The 22,595-nt window shown below is 38.6% G+C and overlaps 1 protein-coding gene across 3 annotated transcripts in view; it reads right to left on the bottom strand.

The window, feature by feature from the left end:
• CHD2 (chromodomain helicase DNA binding protein 2) overlaps positions 1 to 22,595 on the bottom strand; it is a 38,275-nt gene that overhangs the window by 5,581 nt on the left and 10,099 nt on the right. Inside the window, exons 3-33 of one of the 3 annotated variants that reach the window (XM_053461803.1) lie at positions 22,164 to 22,383; positions 20,620 to 20,706; positions 19,407 to 19,465; positions 18,356 to 18,460; positions 17,645 to 17,800; positions 17,194 to 17,327; positions 16,319 to 16,544; positions 16,136 to 16,236; positions 15,992 to 16,036; positions 14,996 to 15,174; positions 14,374 to 14,498; positions 13,585 to 13,801; positions 13,382 to 13,471; positions 12,041 to 12,231; positions 10,730 to 10,918; positions 10,477 to 10,639; positions 10,024 to 10,176; positions 8,979 to 9,050; positions 8,688 to 8,837; positions 7,938 to 8,086; positions 7,754 to 7,850; positions 7,507 to 7,599; positions 6,642 to 6,809; positions 6,056 to 6,231; positions 5,691 to 5,732; positions 5,110 to 5,249; positions 4,477 to 4,603; positions 2,227 to 2,377; positions 1,765 to 1,881; positions 1,409 to 1,534; positions 1,126 to 1,254 (exon numbers count right to left, since the gene is read on the bottom strand). In XM_053461803.1, coding sequence (XP_053317778.1) covers positions 1,126 to 1,254; positions 1,409 to 1,534; positions 1,765 to 1,881; positions 2,227 to 2,377; positions 4,477 to 4,603; positions 5,110 to 5,249; positions 5,691 to 5,732; positions 6,056 to 6,231; positions 6,642 to 6,809; positions 7,507 to 7,599; positions 7,754 to 7,850; positions 7,938 to 8,086; positions 8,688 to 8,837; positions 8,979 to 9,050; positions 10,024 to 10,176; positions 10,477 to 10,639; positions 10,730 to 10,918; positions 12,041 to 12,231; positions 13,382 to 13,471; positions 13,585 to 13,801; positions 14,374 to 14,498; positions 14,996 to 15,174; positions 15,992 to 16,036; positions 16,136 to 16,236; positions 16,319 to 16,544; positions 17,194 to 17,327; positions 17,645 to 17,800; positions 18,356 to 18,460; positions 19,407 to 19,465; positions 20,620 to 20,706; positions 22,164 to 22,383 — 4,177 coding nt within the window. The remainder of the gene's footprint in view (positions 1 to 1,125; positions 1,255 to 1,408; positions 1,535 to 1,764; positions 1,882 to 2,226; positions 2,378 to 4,476; positions 4,604 to 5,109; positions 5,250 to 5,690; positions 5,733 to 6,055; positions 6,232 to 6,641; positions 6,810 to 7,506; positions 7,600 to 7,753; positions 7,851 to 7,937; positions 8,087 to 8,687; positions 8,838 to 8,978; positions 9,051 to 10,023; positions 10,177 to 10,476; positions 10,640 to 10,729; positions 10,919 to 12,040; positions 12,232 to 13,381; positions 13,472 to 13,584; positions 13,802 to 14,373; positions 14,499 to 14,995; positions 15,175 to 15,991; positions 16,037 to 16,135; positions 16,237 to 16,318; positions 16,545 to 17,193; positions 17,328 to 17,644; positions 17,801 to 18,355; positions 18,461 to 19,406; positions 19,466 to 20,619; positions 20,707 to 22,163; positions 22,384 to 22,595) is intronic. The other 2 variants (XM_053461805.1, XM_053461804.1) reach the window with 2 other exon arrangements.

Genomic DNA, 22,595 nt, shown 5'->3' with positions numbered 1-22,595 from the left:
GGGGAGATCCTGAGAAGGGGGGGTTAGGGAGTTAGAGGGGAGATACTGAGAAGGGGGGGTTAGGGAGTTAGAGGGGAGATACTGAGAAGGGGGGTTAGGGAGGGAGGTCTTACTGTGTGTGTGTGTCTTACTGTGTGTGTGTGTATCTTACTGTGTCTGTGTGTCTCACTGTGTCTGTGTGTGTCTTACTGTGTCTGTGTGTGTCTTACTGTGTCTGTGTGTGTCTTACTGTGTCTGTGTGTGTCTTACTGTGTCTGTGTGTGTCTCACTGTGTCTGTGTGTGTCTTACTGTGTCTGTGTGTGTCTCACTGTGTCTGTGTGTATCTTACTGTGTCTGTGTGTGTCTCACTGTGTCTGTGTGTGTCTTACTGGGTCTGTGTGTGTCTTACTGTGTCTGTGTGTGTCTTACTGTGTCTGTGTGTGTCTTACTGCGTGTGTCTTACTGTGTTCATAGCTTATTCAGTTATTGTAATAAATATTTTAGCCCATTTTTTAGCTCAAAATATTTTTTCCTTTTTTTTCTCCTCTAAAATCTAGGTGCGTCTTATCAGCAGGTGCGTCTTATAGAGCGAAAAATACGGTATGCACTCCGAAGCCTTGTTCATTTTGTTCACTTCTGTGCTGTGCTAATAGTTATTCAGGCCTTACTTATTCAAGCACCTCTACCAATGACGTAGGCTTGAATAACTTTATTAAACAGCACATAAGTTAACAAAATGGACAAGGCTTCGGAGTTTGTAGTTTGTAGAGGTCTGGCCCTCTAAAACCATTCCAATTTCTCATGTGGCCCCATTGGAAAATTAATTGCCCACCCCTGCCCTAGACACAGAAAAATGGAGGGGAAACAGGAGATGCCTCATCTTGTAGATCAGTAATACATTTCAAATGGTGTAAACCGGATATGATCAACAGACGCTAATCAAAATAAGGGGAACTATAATATTTCTCCCCTATCCACAAACATTTACTGACATAGTTTTTGTGGTACTTTGCTCACTCCATTTCAAATTTCCTTAATTTATGTGGATTTATGGCCACTTATCTATGTTCTTAACAAATGCTGCTTACGTATACATGCAGAAAAAAAACACACACATAAGCACAACAACCCTCACGTGTTCATACCTTGTCTTTATTCTTAGTCCTCCTTTTGTCTTTGGTTCCATCCTTCTTTTGGTTTTGCTTATCTTTATTTTCCTTGTTGTCTTTTTTCTTCTGCCTCTTCTTGCTAGGACTCTTCTCTGCACCATCCTCCTTTAAAGATATAAAAAACATGAAATATATTTCTCTGGCACACAATTCATTGAGGCAGACACAAAATGGTATGAACTGTGCACACCGTGACCTCTACTAAGTTACAAATGAATCTGCGTTCATGTCTACAGTAAGATAGCTAGGCCGGGCTCACCTTCACTTCTCCCTCTTCCGATGGGTTGTCAGAGTGTTTGGGAGAAGAGAGATCATTGCCATGCTCATCTTTCAGCTTGCCTGTACTATCTTTTTTTGCACGTGGCTTTCTTCTCTTTAACTTAGTCTACAAGTAGAAGAAGACTGTACTTATAAAAGGTCCATTAATGGATATAAATTAAACATAAGGCTAGATGAAAGTGGACCTGTGTTATGGATAAATGCATTGAATTTAACTAAAAGCGATGCTGATGAAAGGTCCACTAAAAGATGTATCCTAATGTAGACCAATCCAGATTGTACTGCAGATGGTAAAACTTGCTACCAGTAACCATCTAATAAAAATGTTCTTCATACCGCATCTCCCTGACCATCTTTCTGCTCCATTTCCTTCTTCAGCAGTTTCATCAAGTAGTCTGCCCTGGATTGTAAATGCTTGGCTTGAGGCTTCTTCTCAGATTCTGCAAGCAATATCTAAAAGTGAATTTAGACATCAGAATAGGTTATAACATTTTCCCAACATTCCATTTCCTTACTATATTGTATACAGCAATGCAGGTTAGCATTGACAAAAATGGGGTCTTATTTAATCTATAGTGTTGTCAATCGTAATACAGTATTGTGGATTTATGGCATAAGTAAGTGTCTGGCTACTGTTGACCATATGTGTATAGATTAGACAAAATAACAGCTGAAAAAAGCGTTATACAATAACTAGAAACATTTTCTTAAAACTTATTTTTAAACTAATACTAGTGAAAAAACTGTGGGATTTCCCCTTTAACAACATAAACAAAAACACGGCAAAGCATACTCTACCTTGTCAGTTAATTTAAGTTCAGGGTCACTTTTAATTTGATCCCAATTCCCATAACCATGTGCACAAATTCCCAGTAGTAAATTTGAATCATCTTCAATTTCCCAGTCGACATCAAAATGGGCAGCTTTAACCCGACTGGCCAATCGGAATCTGCAACATGCCGAAAAATACAGGTTAGGGGAAATCACAGAGATACAAATATCTTATGAGGTTGAAAGGGGAAATCTAATTACCCTATCCTAATACACCTGGATAACATTCACTAAATAATGAATATGTGGGGTGGGGTATTTCCCAAATAAGATGAAACCTAAACTATGGCACTCTTAACCATTCCTGCCTACATGGACCATGTATTCATTCAAATTGTATTTATGCATGATATGTATCCATATAGATTCAAAAATATACATATATTATAAAATAATATATATATATATATATATGTATTAAAATAATTTAGATCTGCGCAGATCTAAGTAAGGCAGTTTACAGAAGGAAGCAATATCCCTCAAACTGTCCTATTCAATAGGAGAGAATCTAAAGCCATTATGGGCAAAAACCGAAAGAACACATTTAAGACTGTTCAAACTAAAAAACACATTACGTTCTATTACAAATTTACTGTAAACGGTGTGACATTGCTGCCCTTGACATGTATGCATACGTTTATTAAACCCACAAACTGTAGCACCAATAAGACACCTGTGCCAAAAAGTATGATTTTGTGGGAAATTACGTAAAAATAAAAACAATGCAACCATTCAAAACCTGTGGCCTTTTTAGTTATTTTTTTACATGATTATGCATGTTTTTTTTCTGTATATGTACCAAATATGTATTTTGGGGATATTGTTGTTTATCTTGGGAAAGTACATTTCTTTGTCTTGATCCTCTCTCCCCTCTAAGGGCTGTCTTTGATGTGGGGTAAAAGGAGCACTTGCCCAGTCATTTCTGGGGTACCATAGAAGCTGGCCGTTGAGCCCACAACAACCACGGTTGCAGAGGTCGTAACAACGGCAACCCCTGCGACCACTTCCCAGCTGGCCCACAGCGTACCTCTGTGTTGCTTGCACACTGTGTGAGCTGCCTCTCTTTTACTGCCCCTGGGGGAAGCAGGAACGTTATATGTGTCTGCTGTGTCCCTGCTTCCCTTGGGGAATAAAAAAGTAGTTGCTAGCACAGTGTGCAAGCACCACAGAGAGCTGCAGGTAAGGTAGGGGGTGCAGGTGGTAATAGAATTAAGTATGTGTGACTAAGTGTGTGTTAGCATGGATGTATATCTGTTGAGAGGGCAAAGATCGCACAGGCAGGCTGCTTGGGGCAAAGATGTAGAGAAAGGCTACTTGGGAGGCATAGATGGCACAGGCAGGGTGTTTGGGGCAAGTTCTATGCGCCCAATCTGGATCCTGGGCAGGTCCTGTGGATGCAAGTGGGTGCTGGGGCAAGTCCCATGTGTGCAGTCTGGGTTCCATGGCAAATCCTATGTGTGCAATCTGGATGCCAGGGCTGGCCTTTGGGGTGAGCAACCTGTGATCTATGTCTGCAATTTAGGGTTTCCATGCATTATTTATTTGATCTATACCTTCAATGCCAAGTTTACATGTTATTTTCAGTTGATCTATACTTGCAAGGCTGAGTTTGTGTGTTATTCAATTGCTCTATAGCTGCAATGCTACGTTTCCATGTATTATCTATTATTCTATACCTGCAAATACAGGGTTTCTATGTCTTATTCAGTTGATCTATACCTACAATGCTATGTTTCCCTATTGTCTATTTGACTACATGAGAGAAAAGAGGTGTGTCAGAGTGAAGGATGGCACAAAGGGTCCCTTGCAGGACCCGAACCATTCATTTGCTATGCAATCGGCATAGTATCGTGTTCCTCCCCTGTGCATGTGGTGTGGGGACATCTCACGCGGAGTCATGCTATGTTCAGGAGGTGAGAAGACGGCACAAACTCTGACAGCCTCCTCCTGAGTCAGTGCAAGTACTTTTTTTTTTTCTCACACATTCCAAGCCTTCTGCAAACCAAGCACTAACCTACTCCTCTGTTTGTTTTATTTATACGCCCTATTTTACATTCTGAAACCACTCAGCCCTAATTACAGCTACAAGAGAGTTACTACCTCTTTTTACCCCTCCTTTTGTTTCAATAACCCATAATACTCTAGATTTCACCTAATAACAGATCGCACCATAAATAATGTGAACCTTGCCAGAGAGGTGAACGTACACCCACTCACTTTTCATTTGTTGGGATGGCTCTCCTGAGAATTTCAAAGTCTTCCTCATGCTGGACAATGGCTTTTACGTTCACCTGGACACCAGAGATTTTGATGGTAGGGCCCCTCCTCTTGCCAGGACCTTTTCCTAACACAGAATAGAGTCTATGATGGTGCTGTTAAATATCCCTTTTCTTTTAGGGTGATTATAGTTCTTAAATCTGACAGGTCAGCTGAAAAAGCCTCTACTATTAAGCGAAGGAGGCATGAATAATAAAAAGTGTAAAAAAAAAAGTGTTTTGGTTTTTGTTAATGGTTCAGCAATCATATTTGTATTTTATTAATAAATAAAAAGTAGGTGTTCAGGAACTCATGATATGTGAACAGAAGGCACACTTGCACCTTCTAAATGAAAAAAAAAAACACCACTATCCTAACACTTAGAGGTAAAATACATACTAATACCGCTTGGACTACAAATGTACAGTGTACACAAGAATTATGAGGTTAAAATATCTTATTATTCAAGCTTTTCCAGTACCGCTTATTACATATAAAACATTATATCCATTTGGTATGAAAATCAGTTACGTTAAATAATTGCCCACCCATGCATTATATGTGTTCCTTACAGAGGACTATTTGCAAACCTACCCTCGATGGGATTTTCCTTTTGCTGTTCCTCGTATTCCTGCATGGCAGAAGCACAACTGCTGTGCAGAAGGTCACCCAGTCTCTTGAGATCAGCTACAGATTTTTCCACAAGTTCTGCATCCCGAGCTATGCACTCCAATCTAGCAAACAAATTAGAATCCCAAGTGTTACCAACATATTAATCCATCTGTGTGCTATGCATTTGTAAGTCATTTTCCAGAAGAAAAGGTCAATTCATGGGTAATTCTATCCTTGATCAATTCCAAAGACTGTCACGTTTTTCCCAGGATCAACACTATCTATGTTAAATGTACTTATTACATTTAATGCCTTCCTTTAACTTATGTATTCTTCCCTGTACAGGTGTACAACACTTTACACTGAAATTCAGGACATGGACAAGTTCAATAGATACACAGAAGTGAATATGGGGTGCAAAAGATTTGCATATATTACGATAACAGAGATAACAGAGTCTGTCAAGATCAACTTATCTATATATGCACGGAGATATCCAGAAAGCTCTTTGTTTTGTAACAATGTCATTTAAGGCATGGAAAAGAAAGATATTACAAACATACCTTTCAAGAGGTGCAGCAAACTTCTTGTATGCTTTGATAAACCTAGGGGGGGAAAAAAACATTGAGGTTACATTTAGTAACAAAGTAAAAAAAAAAAAAAAAAATTAAAATGAACGTGGTAAAATATTAAAATAACAGTTAAAAAATACATCCAATTATAAAATATATAATATTTTTACTATATTTGGAATTGGTAATATATGTTTGGGACCGGAATGACTTTTACTAACAGCTTCCCTCCCATGAAAACATTTAAACCTAAAGCTTGGTAACTTATGTCTAGACATCACCATGCAAGAGTCTGCTTGGCAAACAAACAAGATGCAAAACCCAGCTACCACTGTACGGCATTCCTGGTCACTGACCTTCTTATTTCTGCATCCGTAAACCCCTCTACATTGTCCTTCCTCACACTGCGGGGACGTCCCCGGCGCTTAGGTTTTTTCTCATCGTCGGAATCATCAGTTTCACTCTCTGACCCAGACGAGCGCTGAGCCTTCTGCTTGGACTCCAAATCAGACTCGCTGTCATTTGCTTGTGTCTGCAAAAGTTATAAATCTGCACTTTAATAAATGAATTCATTCTACAAGCAGATTTCATGCACACCTTTACTTTGCAGAATAAATCCTGTAAAAGGATCACAAAATCCACTGTATAGATTGAACATAAACCAAGACTGTTCTCAGACTACAATTGTTCTTGGTCTTAACAAATTAAACATAAGTAAAAGTTTATGTCCAGATGATGAGGGTCTGTGCATCTCCTAAATATAAAAAAATATATAATTGGTTTTCTCATCAAATCCAATGGAGCTGTATAATATTTGGATAAGAAATAAATACATAAAAACATCCCATAACAGCAGCACACCAACAGTTAAGACATACACAGATAGTATGATACATTTTGATTGAGACCTTTCATACTTTTTGATTCTGAAAGAAGTCTCACCTTTCTATTTCTAATCCTAGGAAGCATGTAAATCTCCTGCAGCTCTTTTTGTCGAACCTCGTCCTCAATTTTCTTCCTCTGATCTTCTGGAATAATGTCATCCCAATCTTTCTGAGAATGACCCTCCAGCTCCGGCTCTACATCTTCCATGGTTGAAAAGTTGGCCACCTGAAAAACAGAGACAATGTGAGTTGCTTTGGAAGAACTTCTTTGTTACTGATTCAAGTTTTTTTTTTCTATAAAATAAAATAGTGTGCACATATCAGCTACGGGTTTACACACACACACACACACACACACACACACACACACACACACACACACATTATTTCTAATATATATATATATTGGTAATGCACATAATGCATTGCAGTAGACTACTTTTATCTTAGCATTAATGACACAATAAACCAATAAAAACAAAATTCCATCAACAGATTTGTTTTAGTCATGAAAGCTAACGTGGAAGTACCCTGTTGTAAAGGGGACTTAAATCAGGTTGTATTCTTGACTACCTTTTTTGTGTTTTCTTACTTTCTTTGGTGTCATATGTTGTTTATTTGGTTAATGTAGTTACTAGTTGCTCTATCTACAGCTAGACTTATATTTGTCCGGCAAGCATTTAGTTTCAAAGACTGATATGGGTCTGTATGGTGCAGTTAATACATGATGACTGGACAAATGTGTCAAACTTTTGAGAACTAATTTGTTGTCTTATTTCCAACTTAGGCCAACTGTTGGATGCCTTCCATGTTTGAATGTAACCAATATATCAGTTGATTTCGGTTTTCTCTCTTTTTTTTTTTTTAAATATAAACATTTTATTAGGTCTTGTAATAGAAAAATATTAAGCCTTCACTCCTACCTTAAACTGAGATAAAAGCTCATCAGTAGCACTGGAACTTGGCTCGTTCTCCCTTGTTTCAGCCAGGCGTAAAATCTCATCAATGTCCATTTCCTGGAAGAAAGGAAACATTTCTCACGAATTATTGTAAATGAAAAGACAAATGGACATATGCTAGCAGCACCATTAAGAAACCGTAATGCGGAACAAAAACATTTTCATTTTTTAAATTCAACGTTATACTTCAAAAAAAAAAAATGTGTCTAACCTGAGGCTCTGATTCCTCTCCTTCAGGTTCCTTGAAAAGATCTACAGCCCCAAACTTCAGAATAGCAGCAAGCTCTTCTTTGTTAAACGGATTGGAGCTGGAAGGGATAAAAAATAAGCAGTTATTTACGAAAAAAGACTTGACGTGAACCAATGCTACATCTACAATGTGCCCTTCTGCTTACTTTGAACTTCCAGAACTGTTGTCTAACACAGTCCTGCCAGTGGTGTCCATGCGCTGGATTACAAGATGATCAAGAACCATTTTCTTTTTAGCACGCTCTATGATTTCCTCTTCCACAGTGTTCTTCGTGACGAGGCGATAAATGTTCACCTGCAGAAAACCTGAATTATTTTCATGCTGTATAACAAGATACCGGCAATCGAATGCATTCTTTTCTCAAACCACCGCAAAGCAATCATTAATTGGGACCATCGGCATAAAAGTTAGTTACTAGGGAAAGCGTGATGCTAAAATAATACATAACTGATAACCTACCAATTGCTTAATAATAAATATTTATTGTGGGTGTGAAAGCCTCAGATTACAAATTTCGAGTATCGCACAACCAAATCTTTATTATTAAAAATATTCTATTACTGAAGAAGCTCGTTGTTGCAGTTCGCTGCCGCTTTACTCTCTATTATTATTGACCGCTTTGAAAGATTTTGCGAGTTTTCCTGTTGCCCCCTGTGCCCATTAATGTTTTAAACTGCTCTTTATAAAAAAAAAAAACAATTTTAACAATTTTACTGTAAGCGATTAAAACGTTACTCTTGCAGTACAGAATATTGCCACGGACAAAAAGTGATGTCAGAAATTGAATTTACCCTAAACTTTTAGGCTAGGATGCTGTTAGCCACACATTTTGAGTTATTATGAATTCTGGCCTGTTATACAATTCAAAAAAATGCGTAAACAATATTTATCAAACCTGTTTCTTCTGGCCAATTCGATGAGCTCTTGCTTGTGCCTGCAAGTCATTCTGCGGATTCCAATCTGAATCGAAGATGACGACGGTGTCGGCAGATGCCAAGTTAATTCCCAGACCACCAGCGCGTGTGGAGAGCAAGAAACAGAAATCCTAAATGACAGAAATATCAAGTTGGAGAAATGGGCTTCACATTATTTATCTAGAATATTCTGAAATTTATTGTTATTTATTGTGAGGCAGAAAAATTAGTACTTCACAAAAACAAGAGTATATTTCTAAAGGTAGATTTACCTCCGAACCTTCAGCATTGAAATGGTCTAATGCTTGCTTTCGAAGTTCCCCTTTTATTGAGCCATCCAATCTCTACAAGAAAACATAGCATATGGTAAGGAAATGCTCTTTGCAGAAGATCGAAATGAGAAATTTGTATTAACGGATCTTGTCCTGCTTAACCACAGATTAAAAATAACTTCTGTGCACCTCGTGCATGTCCCCTTCAAATAGATATCCTGTGACAGGGCAGATCTGCTTACGTGTTTGGTAATTAACTCTTTGGTTATCGGAGTAGGATCTTCGGAATCAGAGCTGTAATAGCATAGCATAGGTGTGGGCAAACCAAACATACACTCTAAAACTAATGAGGAGTGTTATTTTGGGAGCTGCGGAGCCTGTAGGGGTGTGTATATATATATATATATATATATATATATATATATATTTCTTTCTTTATTTTGCACATTCACGTGTTTTTTCCTTGTTCTATTTTCACTCTAAAACTAATGTTATGTTTTTACAAGACAGCTTGAGCCCTATACCTATAGCAGGCTAGTATGCTGACGGACCATACATATCCTGAACCCTGCCTTTAAGGGAAATTCATTGGGAGAATGTGAATGCAAGCTCCCAAGACACATGCATGCATACTTAGCACTGCAAACACATTTGTTTTTAAAGCAGGCCAACCTGCCTGCCAGTTGACCATTAGTAATTTTTGCTGCCCTGATTTTATTGGGGTGGGAGATCTAGGAAGATTCTACATTCTTTTTTATTGAATACTTTCTGTCAGATGCCCCTCTGTGTACTGTGTTACATGTGCAAGCAACAAATTAGACAAAAGTCTACATTTCAGAATATTAAGTACTCACATTTTCTCTTTAGTGGATGCATACTGTATGTACAGAATAGCATTACCCATACAGAAAATGGCGAGGAAAAAAAAAAAAGAAAAAAAAGGGAAATATATTTTTCACAGCCAACCCTTTTCCTTGATACAAAGCGCCTTGCCACTAGACCCATTTTAAAATGCAGTTCAATGTGCATTTCAACCATGGTTTACCTGGAAAGGGTAGTGTTTGATGGCCAGGTACTCAGCCAAGATGTCCAACATGCGCACCATCTGAGAGAAGATGAGCACTCTGTTTCCTCGCTCACGTAACCGGGTCAGCAACTTGTCCAGCAGAATTAGTTTCCCACTGCTCCTAATCAATGACTGGAGAAGAAATTTCCCTTACTGGTACATGTACAAGAAAAAACAACTGCCAATATAACAGAGAATGGTGAACTGGATCTCCCCACCCCCACAAATTGTTTACATGGATTTTGATAGGGAAGTATCAAATTTTGTAGCACTGTTGCTTTTATGGCTTCATTTATTTTATTTCTCAACGATTGCGAAATCTATGAAACCACTACCTTTAGCTTAGTGTTTATCAAATTTTACAGGAGGTAGTTAAATCCTCACTAGGCCGCAAATAATATTCTAAGAGAATCCCTTAATCAATTATCTGACCTGCAGTCCTTCCTGTCTGGTCTCCTTCTCTGTATCTTCTGGATATTTGATGAGAAAACAGTGGTTGCAGCACTTTTTCAGTTCCATGACAATGTTAAGAAAGCCAGATGTGCTACCTCGTGTTCCCTTGGACAACGCCTTGTAGTTCCTTGTTAAAATCCATCTGCAAAATAAACGGGATACGTTTGTGTGAATTTGCAGTTGCACTTATGGAGAACGCAGATTTCACGGTTCCGACAGGAGGAAGACTCACTTGTAATACTGCTTCTGCAGAGCACACATCTCTACACGAAGGATCTGCTCGACTTTGGCTGGAAGAGACTTCTCAACATCTTTCTTGACTCGTCGCAGAAGGAAAGGTTCTAAGACTTTGTGAAGGCTTTGGTAGCCATTTTCTCTTCCTTTGCCATGGTCGTCTTCAAAGTCTTCCCAATACTCAAATCTAAAATGGTATGACGAACGTTAAACTGTGGCTATGATCTTAACACGTACAACTATGAAATGGCACAACAAATAAAAAATATATATATAGGATTAGAAAGTTATGGGGGGAAAGAAGATAAGAGATATTCCTTGCCATGTCTGACGATTTAGACAATACTCATGATCACACCAGCATATCCAAGTTCATTTATTGGAACTACCTTCAGATTATGCTTTTTGTTTGCTATCAGTATTATTTTTGGTACTTAGTTTAAGTTCACCTAGCGGATCCCGAGTTTCTATGCAGTTTCTATCTCCTTTTTTCTCTTAAGCTCTTATGAAGATAGGGGAGAGAAAACGTATTTTGGGCGGGGGGGATGCACAGCGGAGAGAAGTAAGATGGCTTCTTTTACGGTATACACATAAAATAGGATATTAATAAAGCACTATTGTTTATTTTAATCTGTAAAAATAGCATCCAGGTTTACTCAGTATATAAAGCTGGAAAAATGCTAAATTCAGGAAAAAAATTAATCTGCTTTCATTACCTGGAGTATGCAAGCTTGCTGAATTCATTTTTGCAATACCTGATATATTATAAAAGTATATTTCACATTCATATTGGGGTATATTAACTGAAGTGGGAGGTTGCATTAGAGCTCTAGTTCCAACTTCATGACTATACTAATCATTATGAACGGTAAACCCCAGTAAACCTTTCCAACCTGCATGCAGGTAAAATCAGCAAATCTCTTTAACATAACACATACATTGTGCAGACTAGATTAGAGTTAAAGATAAGTTTTCAAACATATTTGCAAATATTTTTTTAAAACAGTTCTACTCTTAGCATAATATTTTCAGCCAGTTGCCCTTTAGCCTTTCATGTATGTGTTCTGGCTTTGGTACGTTGGCCCAATCCACTAAACAGTCAGCATGCTGCCTGCAGCACACCATAGAATAGCTCAGTCTTAAAACACCCAGATACTCTAAGTAAAGTCTGTGTAGGAATGGACGTCATTAGCATTGTCATAGTATCAGCTTGCTATGGTGTTTGAGCTGGAAGAATAAAATACCCAAAATATCACAACTGACCACAATTTATATTGGAACAAAATTTGAAGAAAAGCCAGGTTCTTACTTTTCTGGCATAATAAAGTGCAGGAGTGACCATAGCTCCTTCAGAGAGTTCTGTAGAGGAGTCCCAGTAATCAGAAGTCTGTGGTTGGACTTGAAGTCTATGAGTGTTTTGTAGAGCAAGGAATCATCATTTTTCAATCTATGTGCTTCATCCACCCCAAGGAAAGCCCAGTTGATACTGCTCAAAACAGTCTACAATAAGAAGAAACATATGCTTTCATGCCACCTTTCAAAATACAAAGGCAAACAACATTTTAACATCACTGAGTTATACAGGTAGTTGGGTAAACCCAATCTATCAAACTTCCTCACTCTCTATCATACAAATGAATTAATGAAGCAATACATTATACATAATACCTAACATATGTAACAGGCGCATATACATGGAAAGACTTGGGAAATTTCTCTTGAGATATGTTCAAAAGATACGACAACATGTTTTTGGGGGTGAACCATCCGCAGGGCAGAAAAACTTTCTTGGCGCCCTCCAGGTGGGTGTGGGAATATTGCTAACTCTTAAACATAACCCCCTCTAAACACATCCACTTTCTATGGCAACCACTTTACCTCTTTGGGACGTAAAATGTCATTCAATGCCCACAATGCCAGCTTTGTCCCAGTTTGTCGGTGCCCCAAATAGTTTGTCAGTGCCATTTTCGGCCCAAACGGGTCGCCAGAGATATCTTTGACCCCAAGACAGCATTTCATTAAATGTGTCCATGACATTTGGCGCTCTAACTTTAAAGAATTCGCTGAGCACGAGGGGCAAAGCCATAGCTACCTCCTTTTGTCGCCAGAGGTTAGAACAGAAAATTGTGCCCCCCCCCACTATATCTTTAGAGGTTATTTTGAGGAAAGTAGATAAATAACAAGGAAATTCATGAGACAAAACTGCAGAGGACTTGTCCGGCTGTTCCATAGCGGTGTGCTCGGCTTCACTCCTGAGCGCCGAGATATGACGTCATATTCCAGCGCACAGCATCAAGCGCAGGCACCGAGGCAGAAGCCTTGCTCTCCCACCACCACAATAAGAGGCACTCCGTGGCCGTTGGGAAAAAGTTTCAGAGACCGCTCAGCACCTCTCTCTCCTCTGCTGCCTGACGCCTGGGCGTGCACCTGCCTTGGCGCGGCCCTGACCCTCCGCCACCAAATCTACCTTGTGAGGCTACCAGATGTTCAGGAATAGCCATGAAAACCACCAAGTTGATACTAAAGCTTGTTCAGTGAATGTGAATTTAATACTGCCAGCATACCACAAAACAGATTCCCTACAGCTATAGAGCACTGGTGACTGCAATGTTATACACAAAACAGTCCATTTTTTGATCTAAAAACTTACTTTGTCCTTAAGCAAAATCTCATAGGTTGTAAGAACGGCGTTAAATTTCATCTTTTTGCTCTGCTGATGAACCCACTCATATTCTCGTATCTGAAAGAAAGAAAATAAGGGTCAGCTGAAGCTGGTTAAAGGTCCAATATATATATGAACGCTGAGATATTGGTGGCTCTCAGCACCAGCTTATCTGGATTTTGGATACTCACCGTATTCCTGCTCCCCATGTCTCCGATGTAAACCACCACATTAATATCGGGTGCCCATATCTCAAATTCTCTCTGCCAAGATGTCAGAGTAGACAAAGGCACCACTAACAGAAAAGGACCATAAAGAAGGTGCTGGTGGAACAGATACGAGAGGAAGGAAATGGTCTGTATAGTTTTTCCGAGGCCCATCTCATCTGCCAGTATTACACTGTTATTCCTACAATCAAAAGACAAAGAGAGAAATTGTTCAGAAACTAGAATGCACTTAAAAAGAAGACCATGAGGTTTGTTATTAAAAAGCATGATGTAAGTGGGTGTGAGATGAAGAATTTTAACTCACCGCAGTAACTATACATTAAGCAGGACCAACTAGCCATTCTTGCATTATTTAACCTCTGTAAACACAGTTAATGTGGTGAGAGTACATTGTTAAGTGAATCACCCTCCAGTGCTTCTATTAATCTCATGTACACAACTGTAAGTATAACTGAATTTATTATGACCATCTATAGCTCTCCCAACTAGGTTTTTGATCCCAGTAAACATTTCAGATGTATCTGGTCTTATAAAGTGGGGAAATAATATACAGTACAAGAGAGTTCATTCATGATTTACCCTCACACAACTCCTAAAAGAATAGTTACTTAAACGAAGAAAGCTGCTGCTCCCGTGGTATATGGAGATTATACTGCTTATTATGATCTGTAAGTACCATCACATGGATCTACTTAGTATAAAGAACTGTTACGTGTAGGATTTGGTGTCCAAGAGTGGATTGCAGATACTTACTTGCACCATGAGTGAGCTAGCCAGTTCAGACCCTCCAGCTGATAGTCTCGTAGCTCCAGAATCTCATTCCCAATGTAAGCAGGCTGTTTCTTTAAGGTGACAAACCTGGGTCTCTGTCTTAGAACCTAAAAGTACAAAAATACACAGTAAGAAAAGGAAAATATACAAGGATGTAAATGTTAATAAGGACAAGATTAGTTATCGCCTGCGGATCCACTGAAAAAGATTTTTTTGGCAACTATCTTACTATGACATTACGTTATGGGTAGGCTAGGACAAGCATCTTTCTCTCGTCTCAAACTGGTAATAATGGTGGGAGCGCTGTTAAACTCTGAATTTAAGAATTCTCCAGGAGACTACGCTGTGTTGGAATAACACGCATGCTGTTCTTTTAGTATTATTTATAGTTTTATATAGTGCTATCAAATTCCGCAGCGCTGTACAAAGGGTAGACAGGACATAAGTAGTATATAACATAGCAAGATGACATACAGAAACAACGGGTGAGGAGGGCCCTGCTCAAATGAGCTTACAGTCTAGAGGGTAAGAACATAAAAAGAGGAAAGAAATTCAGTGCCTTCTAAGTTTTGGGCATGATTAACGAGAGAAGGGATATTCACACCTTGTAGTCTTTTACAGGAGTGGTTTTGGAGTTATTTCGGGCATTAAAGCTGTCAATACAGTGCTGGAACTTCTTGTTGATCAGAGCTCCGTCTTCCCAGCTGCAATCTGCATACGGGAGACCCATCCACTTGCACAGGTATTCAGGCTCGTTGGAAGAGGAGACTTTCTTGACTTGGGCTAAAGCAAAGTAACAACAAAAAATACATTTTAGCTGCCACACATGTATTTTTTTTATAATGCTCATGTATTTTAATGAAGTAAAAAAGATGAATGTCACATGAAGTATCTCAATAACATTGAGCATACTGCAGCTCTATGGCTAACTGAAGAGTAGCTCCCCATCATCATTCACTACCAAGGGTCACAGGGGCTCTAGTTCCATAAAAAGGTGTAAGCTTGTCACTTTAACAGTCAGATAGCAAACACAGGGATGTAGCGTGCATTAAGCATTTTATAAACCAATATCGTATTTCTTTATATCATATAACTAGTAAGATAATGTGAGTAACGATAATGTGGCTACAAAGTATAAGTAAAAAGGGCTGTTCCTCTGCCACATTATAAAGTTGGTGTCAGCTTTAAACATAAAAAGACCTTGAGGGTTTGGGAACACAATCACCCAATGCTACACTAAAGTGTGCCACATAGAAGCTGTGTTGTGGGAGTATCTAGTCACTTTCATGATGCTTGTGAGTTCCAAACTTGTTCAAATTCCTTCTACACAATCAGTATTAAATCTGTTCATTTTAAAAGGTAACTAAACAGCTACATACCAAAAGGCTATTAGCATGATAATTTGCTAGCCATTTATGTTTATGCACAAGGTCACACTGGGCATGCCCTACTCTTATCTGATGAGTCAGACCTGATTGGCACATACAAGAGACCCTGAAAACAAAAATAACTGCACTCACATCTGATATCACCCCCGTTACATTCATGCACATGCAATAAAGAGCATATGTGCACACTGGTCCCAATATCTGAATATTACCTGGGAAGTCAGATTGCCCAGAAGCAGACCTGCTAGCCTTCATCGCTGAATATTAAAGAAAAAGAAATACACTTTAGACATTTTTAAACAAAACAGGAATTTTAAATCAACCTTAAACTAGAGCCCTTATAAGAACACACTTACCTATGACCCTCTCGACTATCTGATACTGCTTGTTCAGTTCCGATGCCAGTTCCTGCTGACAGTTATAATACTCTAGGTCTTCAGGTGAAATTTTTGATAACCTACAAAAAAAGATTATGATCATCTACAGCATCTACAAGATTCTGTGGTATTGCAAAACTTGTACAGTGGCGCAAAGCATACCATTGTTTGATTTCATCATCCTTCTTTTTGAAGTTCTCAAACTTTTTGAAGCCTTTCACTTTCTGCTGCTGTAAAGACTCTTCACTCTCCCAGGTGCTGTGTATGTAAGACCATCCTTTCCATTTGATGAGATACTGTTGCTCCCCTTCATCAGTTTCAGGATTAAAATCTGCATTGGGGTCCCCATTATCTTCTACTGCATACACAGTTGTTGAGGCGCCAGTAGCTGTAAGAACAATAATGAATAATAATAATGAAGACCAAAAGGTCTACAATATTTTGGCATAGAGGTATCTATGCGATGGGGCAACGCAGCTGCAGGACTACTAATATTTAAGACTAAAAATCTTAACACTCTAGGCTATGGATAATGGAAACTATTGCCCTGAAAGCTGCCAACATCTGCCAATCCCTGGTGTTTCTTTTATTTTATTTTTTTACTTGTTTATGCCCCTAATGTCACATTTATATCGCTTTAAGTAAGGCTTCATTTTACCCTGTGTCACACAGAACTTTGCATTACCTGCATTTTTACACAGCTGAAAACCCTAATACTTAGAGAAACGCAAATTTCACCTTTAGGTGGAATTTAAAAATAAATGGGTCATTTGAAGCTTTTGCAAGATAAACATTTATACATGTTGACATAAGAGAAACACGACAGTTACAGAACTATGGCATTTGCTTGTTTATCAGTTGTAAACTAGCCTTGTTGTCATGATAAGATTGTTCAGCCTTCTAATAATGATACCATAATCTGTACAGAATTTTAGCACACATTGCCATTAGGTAGATCAATCACTATGAATACTAATTAAATGTTGCTCCTGATTGCTCCATATTTAACACAATAAAATCCCTTGTTTGGTTCTCACCTCCTTTCTTTCCAATTCTGGAGTCTAATACTTTCTCTATAGTTTCACTATTGTCTTCTGGTTCTTCTGCTTCCTCTGCTGCCATTTCAATCAAGTCATCTGAATCAGTCTCAAAGTCATCGTCCTCTTTGTAGCTGTTACCAAGAAATGACACAATGCAACAATGTGGGTGCTGGTAGACTGTATAAATACTATTAAAACTTCACACAAAAAAATATCTGCTTGGAAGAGGACAGACTAAGACATGCAAAAAACCCAACAGGCCTAAAACAGAAATGTTGCCCCTATAACTTAAACATCAAGAATGTAGCCACTAACTGCAAAAATTATTTGGTGCACATTAGGTAAAGATAATACCTTTGTTGGCATTAGATTGCAACCTTTCAATACTACTTGGTTTCTCAAAGAATCTTGTAGTTTGACATCTTGGCAAGTAAACACAAGAACTTACCTGACATTCTTAGCCGCTCGACGCCTAGTTTGCCTTTTAGGGGTTTCATCATCGTCGTCATCATCATCGTCGTCGTCATCATCCTCTGAAGAGTCTTGTTTTCTCTTCTTTCCCCGTTGAGGCATCTGTTTTCGTCCTGCAGCCTTGGATGCTGTTCTAAATTATTGAACAATCAGATTACTGAAAATGAAAAGTAACCTCAACCTTAAAAGATTCCCTGAGAGAAGAATGAAGATACCAAGTGACTTCTATTTACCCCAGATGGAGCTCTAAGACATCTTAGAAAACAGAATTTGACAGCAGACAACAGGGCTGTTTTTCCCACTTAAAGCACGTTCTCAATGAGATGTGTGTCACTGTGCCACTTTGTACAGTGCCATAAAAAGGTAAAACAAAAAGAGCTTAGACGTACATCCTCTCATTGCCACAGACCTTCTGGCCATGTTTGCTCAAGGCTACACATGGAGGTTAAATTGTAAATTACATATTTAAGGAGTCAAGGGAGAGCAAGAAATCTTCACAAGGGCTCCTGCAATGTAACCCCAGCCAGTGTAAACCACAGATGATCCAGAGAATCAAGATCCGGTAAGAAGACTTATCACCACAGCAACCAAGAGGGCGGATTAATGGGCGAGAATATATATCGTACCACTGGTTTCTCCAGTGATAATACTTTTTGAGCCGATAAAAAGAAATGACATGTTTCCCTACCGTTTGGGCTGCAGACGTCGGGATCTGACTTTAGTTTGTTCAGTGTCGCTTTCTGCACTGCTGGCCTCCTCCTCCTCATCTTCATCAGAATCCTTTTTCTTTTCTCTACAAAAACAGATTTGAAAATGTAATCAATTTGTTGGCTCTGACATTTTCACTAATCAGCCTGCGGGACCTGAAAGTAAGGAAATGGGGTAAATTTTACTAGGTTTCACTAAATTAAGGAAAAGTCACAGCTGCCACTGCCCTTACCAGCTGCTCACCACAAGAACACTACATTTCTAATTGGATAACCAAGTTGGTGTGTATATGTATAAACACATATACATACAAAGATTTGATGGCTAGTAAAAGATTGGGTGTGTACAGCACCTACATTCACAGTTGCATACTTTCTCTTTAGGTGTCAGCACTTTTATTTGGCCCAAAGTATTCCTTTTATCGGAGCATGACTTGGTATAACTACCTTACTCTCCCTGCAGACACAAATACTGACAGGACATTTCCAGATAAAGTTGAAAATAAACACAGTCTGGTCATAAAGTTTAACAGGTAAACAAAGCTGGGTAAATGGCTCAATTAAGTCTTATTATTTTTTTTGTTTTTTTTAACAAACAAAACCAGCACTGTCCTCCAAAGAAGAGACACAGTCAAAATAGTCACCAAAGTAGAAAACATTTTTGTGAGGAAAATAAAACTGGTGATCAAGGTGTCCAAAGAGATGCCTTGTATTATAGGAGCCCTTTAAAGACATGGTGTATTGTACTACGGATGTCCTTATTACCCTCTATCATTTAGGAAGGTACAGAATTGTGGACCAAATGTCACATAAAGCTTAAGAAACTTTCCTCAGTAAGGTCCATTACTCCCCATCACCCATATAGGTTCATCCCAACCCATGAGACTTTCCTAACAGGTTTCAGTAATGTTTAGAAGAGATTCATTCTGGAAGAGGACACCCTGGAACTTGCCACAGTTAACCATAGGCCCTACAGGTATGAAGACATACGAAAAAAAGGTAAGGGGAAAACTTGTCTCCATTGGTACTTACGGTTTCCTTGTTGTTCTCCGGGGTCGTCTTTTTGGGCTTCCGCTTTCAGACTCGCTACTCTATAAGTAAGAAAGAGAGAATTACTGGAATTCACCTCAGCCTTTGGTTATGGTGTAAAACTTAGAGAGTCGAAAGTATAAGCAAAAGTTAGCACATTCAGCTATATATACACACACATTCCTATTAATTCCCTAACCCACACAGAAAAAAACTCTACATGCAGCAGGGTGTGCGAGAACACAGTAACGGCTCATGTCATCCAGGACAACATATGTTAATATTTTATCCGCAGGGTCAAGTGATTTAACATTCAACGGTAAACGAAAACAAATAGGAAAACGCCAGCTTGATCTCCGGAACGAAAAGGATACAATGTCCATGTAAAAACAAAAAGCCTTTATTCTAGGCCTTGGACCATGGAAACAAGAGCAACAAATGTGACCTAGCAGGACCAGGCTAACCATTTTCCTATTTGTTTTCCGTTTCGTTTCATGGGACCTTGAAGAGGGTCCCAGTACGTTGCAGCGTCCGGAAAGTGGTCACTATCGGCACTCTTACTTGCATTACTCTACAGAGACTTAATCTAACCTTGATTATATGATTCCTGTAACCATCCACCCATCCCTGACCATCTAAAAGAAGAGGTGGGCTATTTTAAAGACTGCCTGTCCAGTGACAGACATCAGAAAACAGGATAAGAGGATCAGGGTCATAAAAGAAGAATGTGCTAGAACAGCTACAACTTCTATACTGTTCAATATATAAAAGCACTTCTGAACATAAAATACAACTAAACTTTTTATACTGTAGAACACAGAGTAATCTTTATAAAAACATATAAAAAAATAAAAAAAAAGCATTTAATCAAGGAGCTTCCAAGCAACTGGTGGCATGGACAAGTCCTTGTAGGATATCATACTAACTCAAATTGTGTTAGATGACGTTTGTAGTTTTATTTTGAAATGAGAAATTGTATTTATTGTGAGATTACTCTGATTTCACCTAGCTTCAGTTAAGGTATTATCTCAGGCGCTTTAAAGCATTTGAGAAAGTAGCACAATTTAGGTCTGTCCCCTTTTGATTACAATTAATATAGCTTCTTCCACTAATTAAATGTCCTACTCTGACTGCCTAACCTGCTCTCAACTTTTATGAAAGTTTGATAAGAACCTCCTACATTCTTTCCTTTTTTTTTTTTTTTTTGTAGTCTTACCTCAACTTTAATATTAAATCGACATGGTTCTTGTCTGCTTCGGTTTGACCGCCTAACCCCATAAACATCAGGATATTCTTCCCACATCTGAAAAATAAACAGACCATCAGGGGCCTGCTTCACCCCCCCATATAATATACAGTAAACCTTGACTGTGAGTACCCCCTGAATTCTCACCCCTCCCCCATGAATAGCAAATAAAAACTAAAGATTTAACAAGCCCTGCTCATGCTACACTCATCTTTTAAGCTTATTTATCTTTTATTGTGTGGTGCATGCTTCTATTTTAATTGTTCCTAACACTAAATAAAATTCAGAAAAGTATAGAAAATATTTCTATCTTGGGTTATTTTTTTTTTTTTTATTAACGGAAAAAAACATGAACTATCAGCATTTTATTCTGAGAAGCCTGTGAAATAATTCTACTTTTTTCCAGTTTATTTTTTTTTCTTTTTTCATATTATTAATATTACAAGTCTGTATTCCTATTCAGTGCATAAAAGAATTAATTATGTTTATAGTGAACCTGTGTTTAGACTAAACTACTATGTCTGATGGCGGTAGCAAGAGCTAACAATATCGACTAAACACACAACCTTGTGACTCACCTGTCATTGAGGTTTATTCACTAAAGGGAGAGTTGTGGTTTTAGAAAGGCTGCAAGAAGGGCTGCAAGGGCCGCAGAAGGACCGGTATAATTCATTATTCAGTCAGCCAAGCATTTCCTACAGCAGATATTCACTACAGTCGGACTTTGTATGGTGTACAGTGAAGACAAGGAGTTGAAACACAACTCTCCATTTAGTAAATAGACCCCACAGAGAACTACCATGAAATCCACTCTGCTGTGGATCATAAAAAGTTGTACTTTGTACATCTTCCGTATGTTTTAAAGTACATAAATGGGTCTCAAAGCATACTTAACTTGATGATTGATCTTATCAATCTTACAATATTTTTTTTTTCATACACACTGGAGTCCATTTTTACACACGCTAATCAATGCATGCGCAGTAGTGCCATTATATAGATCAACTTTCTTAGTGGCTGGCACTGAGCTCACAAGCATTACTGACTTTAATGGGAGCTCAACCTACATGTATACTTAAGTTTTCTGCCTGCATCGGTTAGAAGCAAGCAGGGGAGAAGCCAACCAATGCCGATGTTTCGTATTCTAACTCTAACAGGAAAGCGTACACAGGTTTGCACGTTGCAAAATACATTGGACACTAAGCAAAATGGACACCAACATGCATGTAACAGAATTGGGGATGGGGTGTTCTAATAAAAAGCAAAAAGTGAAAAACCATGCAAGCAATTTGCTGACCTTATGGTCAGTTCAGCTACGCATGCCGTTTAAAGTGACACTTTGGCCCTGGTCCAGTGTCTATTGTCAGCCCTGTATTAATGGTAGAATACTCAAGCTTCTCATGTCCTGAAAGAGATTTACTCTCTATTCTAATATGTAAAACGGAAAAAACGCACATGTGTTTCTTTTCTATCCAACTACTGCATTGGCTCTATTTACAACAAGCACTGCTTGCCTTTTTCACGTCGGCCAGTCTCTCTTTTCTGGGCAGAGTTTTTCCTTTGGTTTCAGATTGTGCTTCTTGTGTTTTGGATCCTGTTGATTCATAATCTGATTCTGACTGGCTTGCCGAAGATCCAGAGGTGCTGTTGGATTCACTGCCGTGCTCGCTTTCTGATTGGCTGCCAGAGTCGGAACCAGAGGCAGAGTGATTGAACTGCTCCGAGGCAGACCGGCTTTTTTTTTTGCAATAAACAGGGGGGGAAAAAGATGGAGAGAGAAGGAGAATTGTGAATATTTGGTGTACTGTACATTCATCAAGTATAGGTATTCTTAAGAATCGTATCTACATTTCCAAAAAAAAAAAAAAAAAATTCTATTAATTCTTCTGTTTTGGTCAATGTGAATTATACATTTAAATTTACGTAAAAGGATCTGTCAAACATCA

Source organism: Spea bombifrons, chromosome 4, assembly GCF_027358695.1.
Source record: "Spea bombifrons isolate aSpeBom1 chromosome 4, aSpeBom1.2.pri, whole genome shotgun sequence".
Classification (NCBI taxonomy): Eukaryota; Metazoa; Chordata; class Amphibia; order Anura; family Pelobatidae; genus Spea; species Spea bombifrons.
Note: the sequence above shows the minus strand (reverse complement) of the source record. Positions and strands in the feature narration are given on the sequence as shown.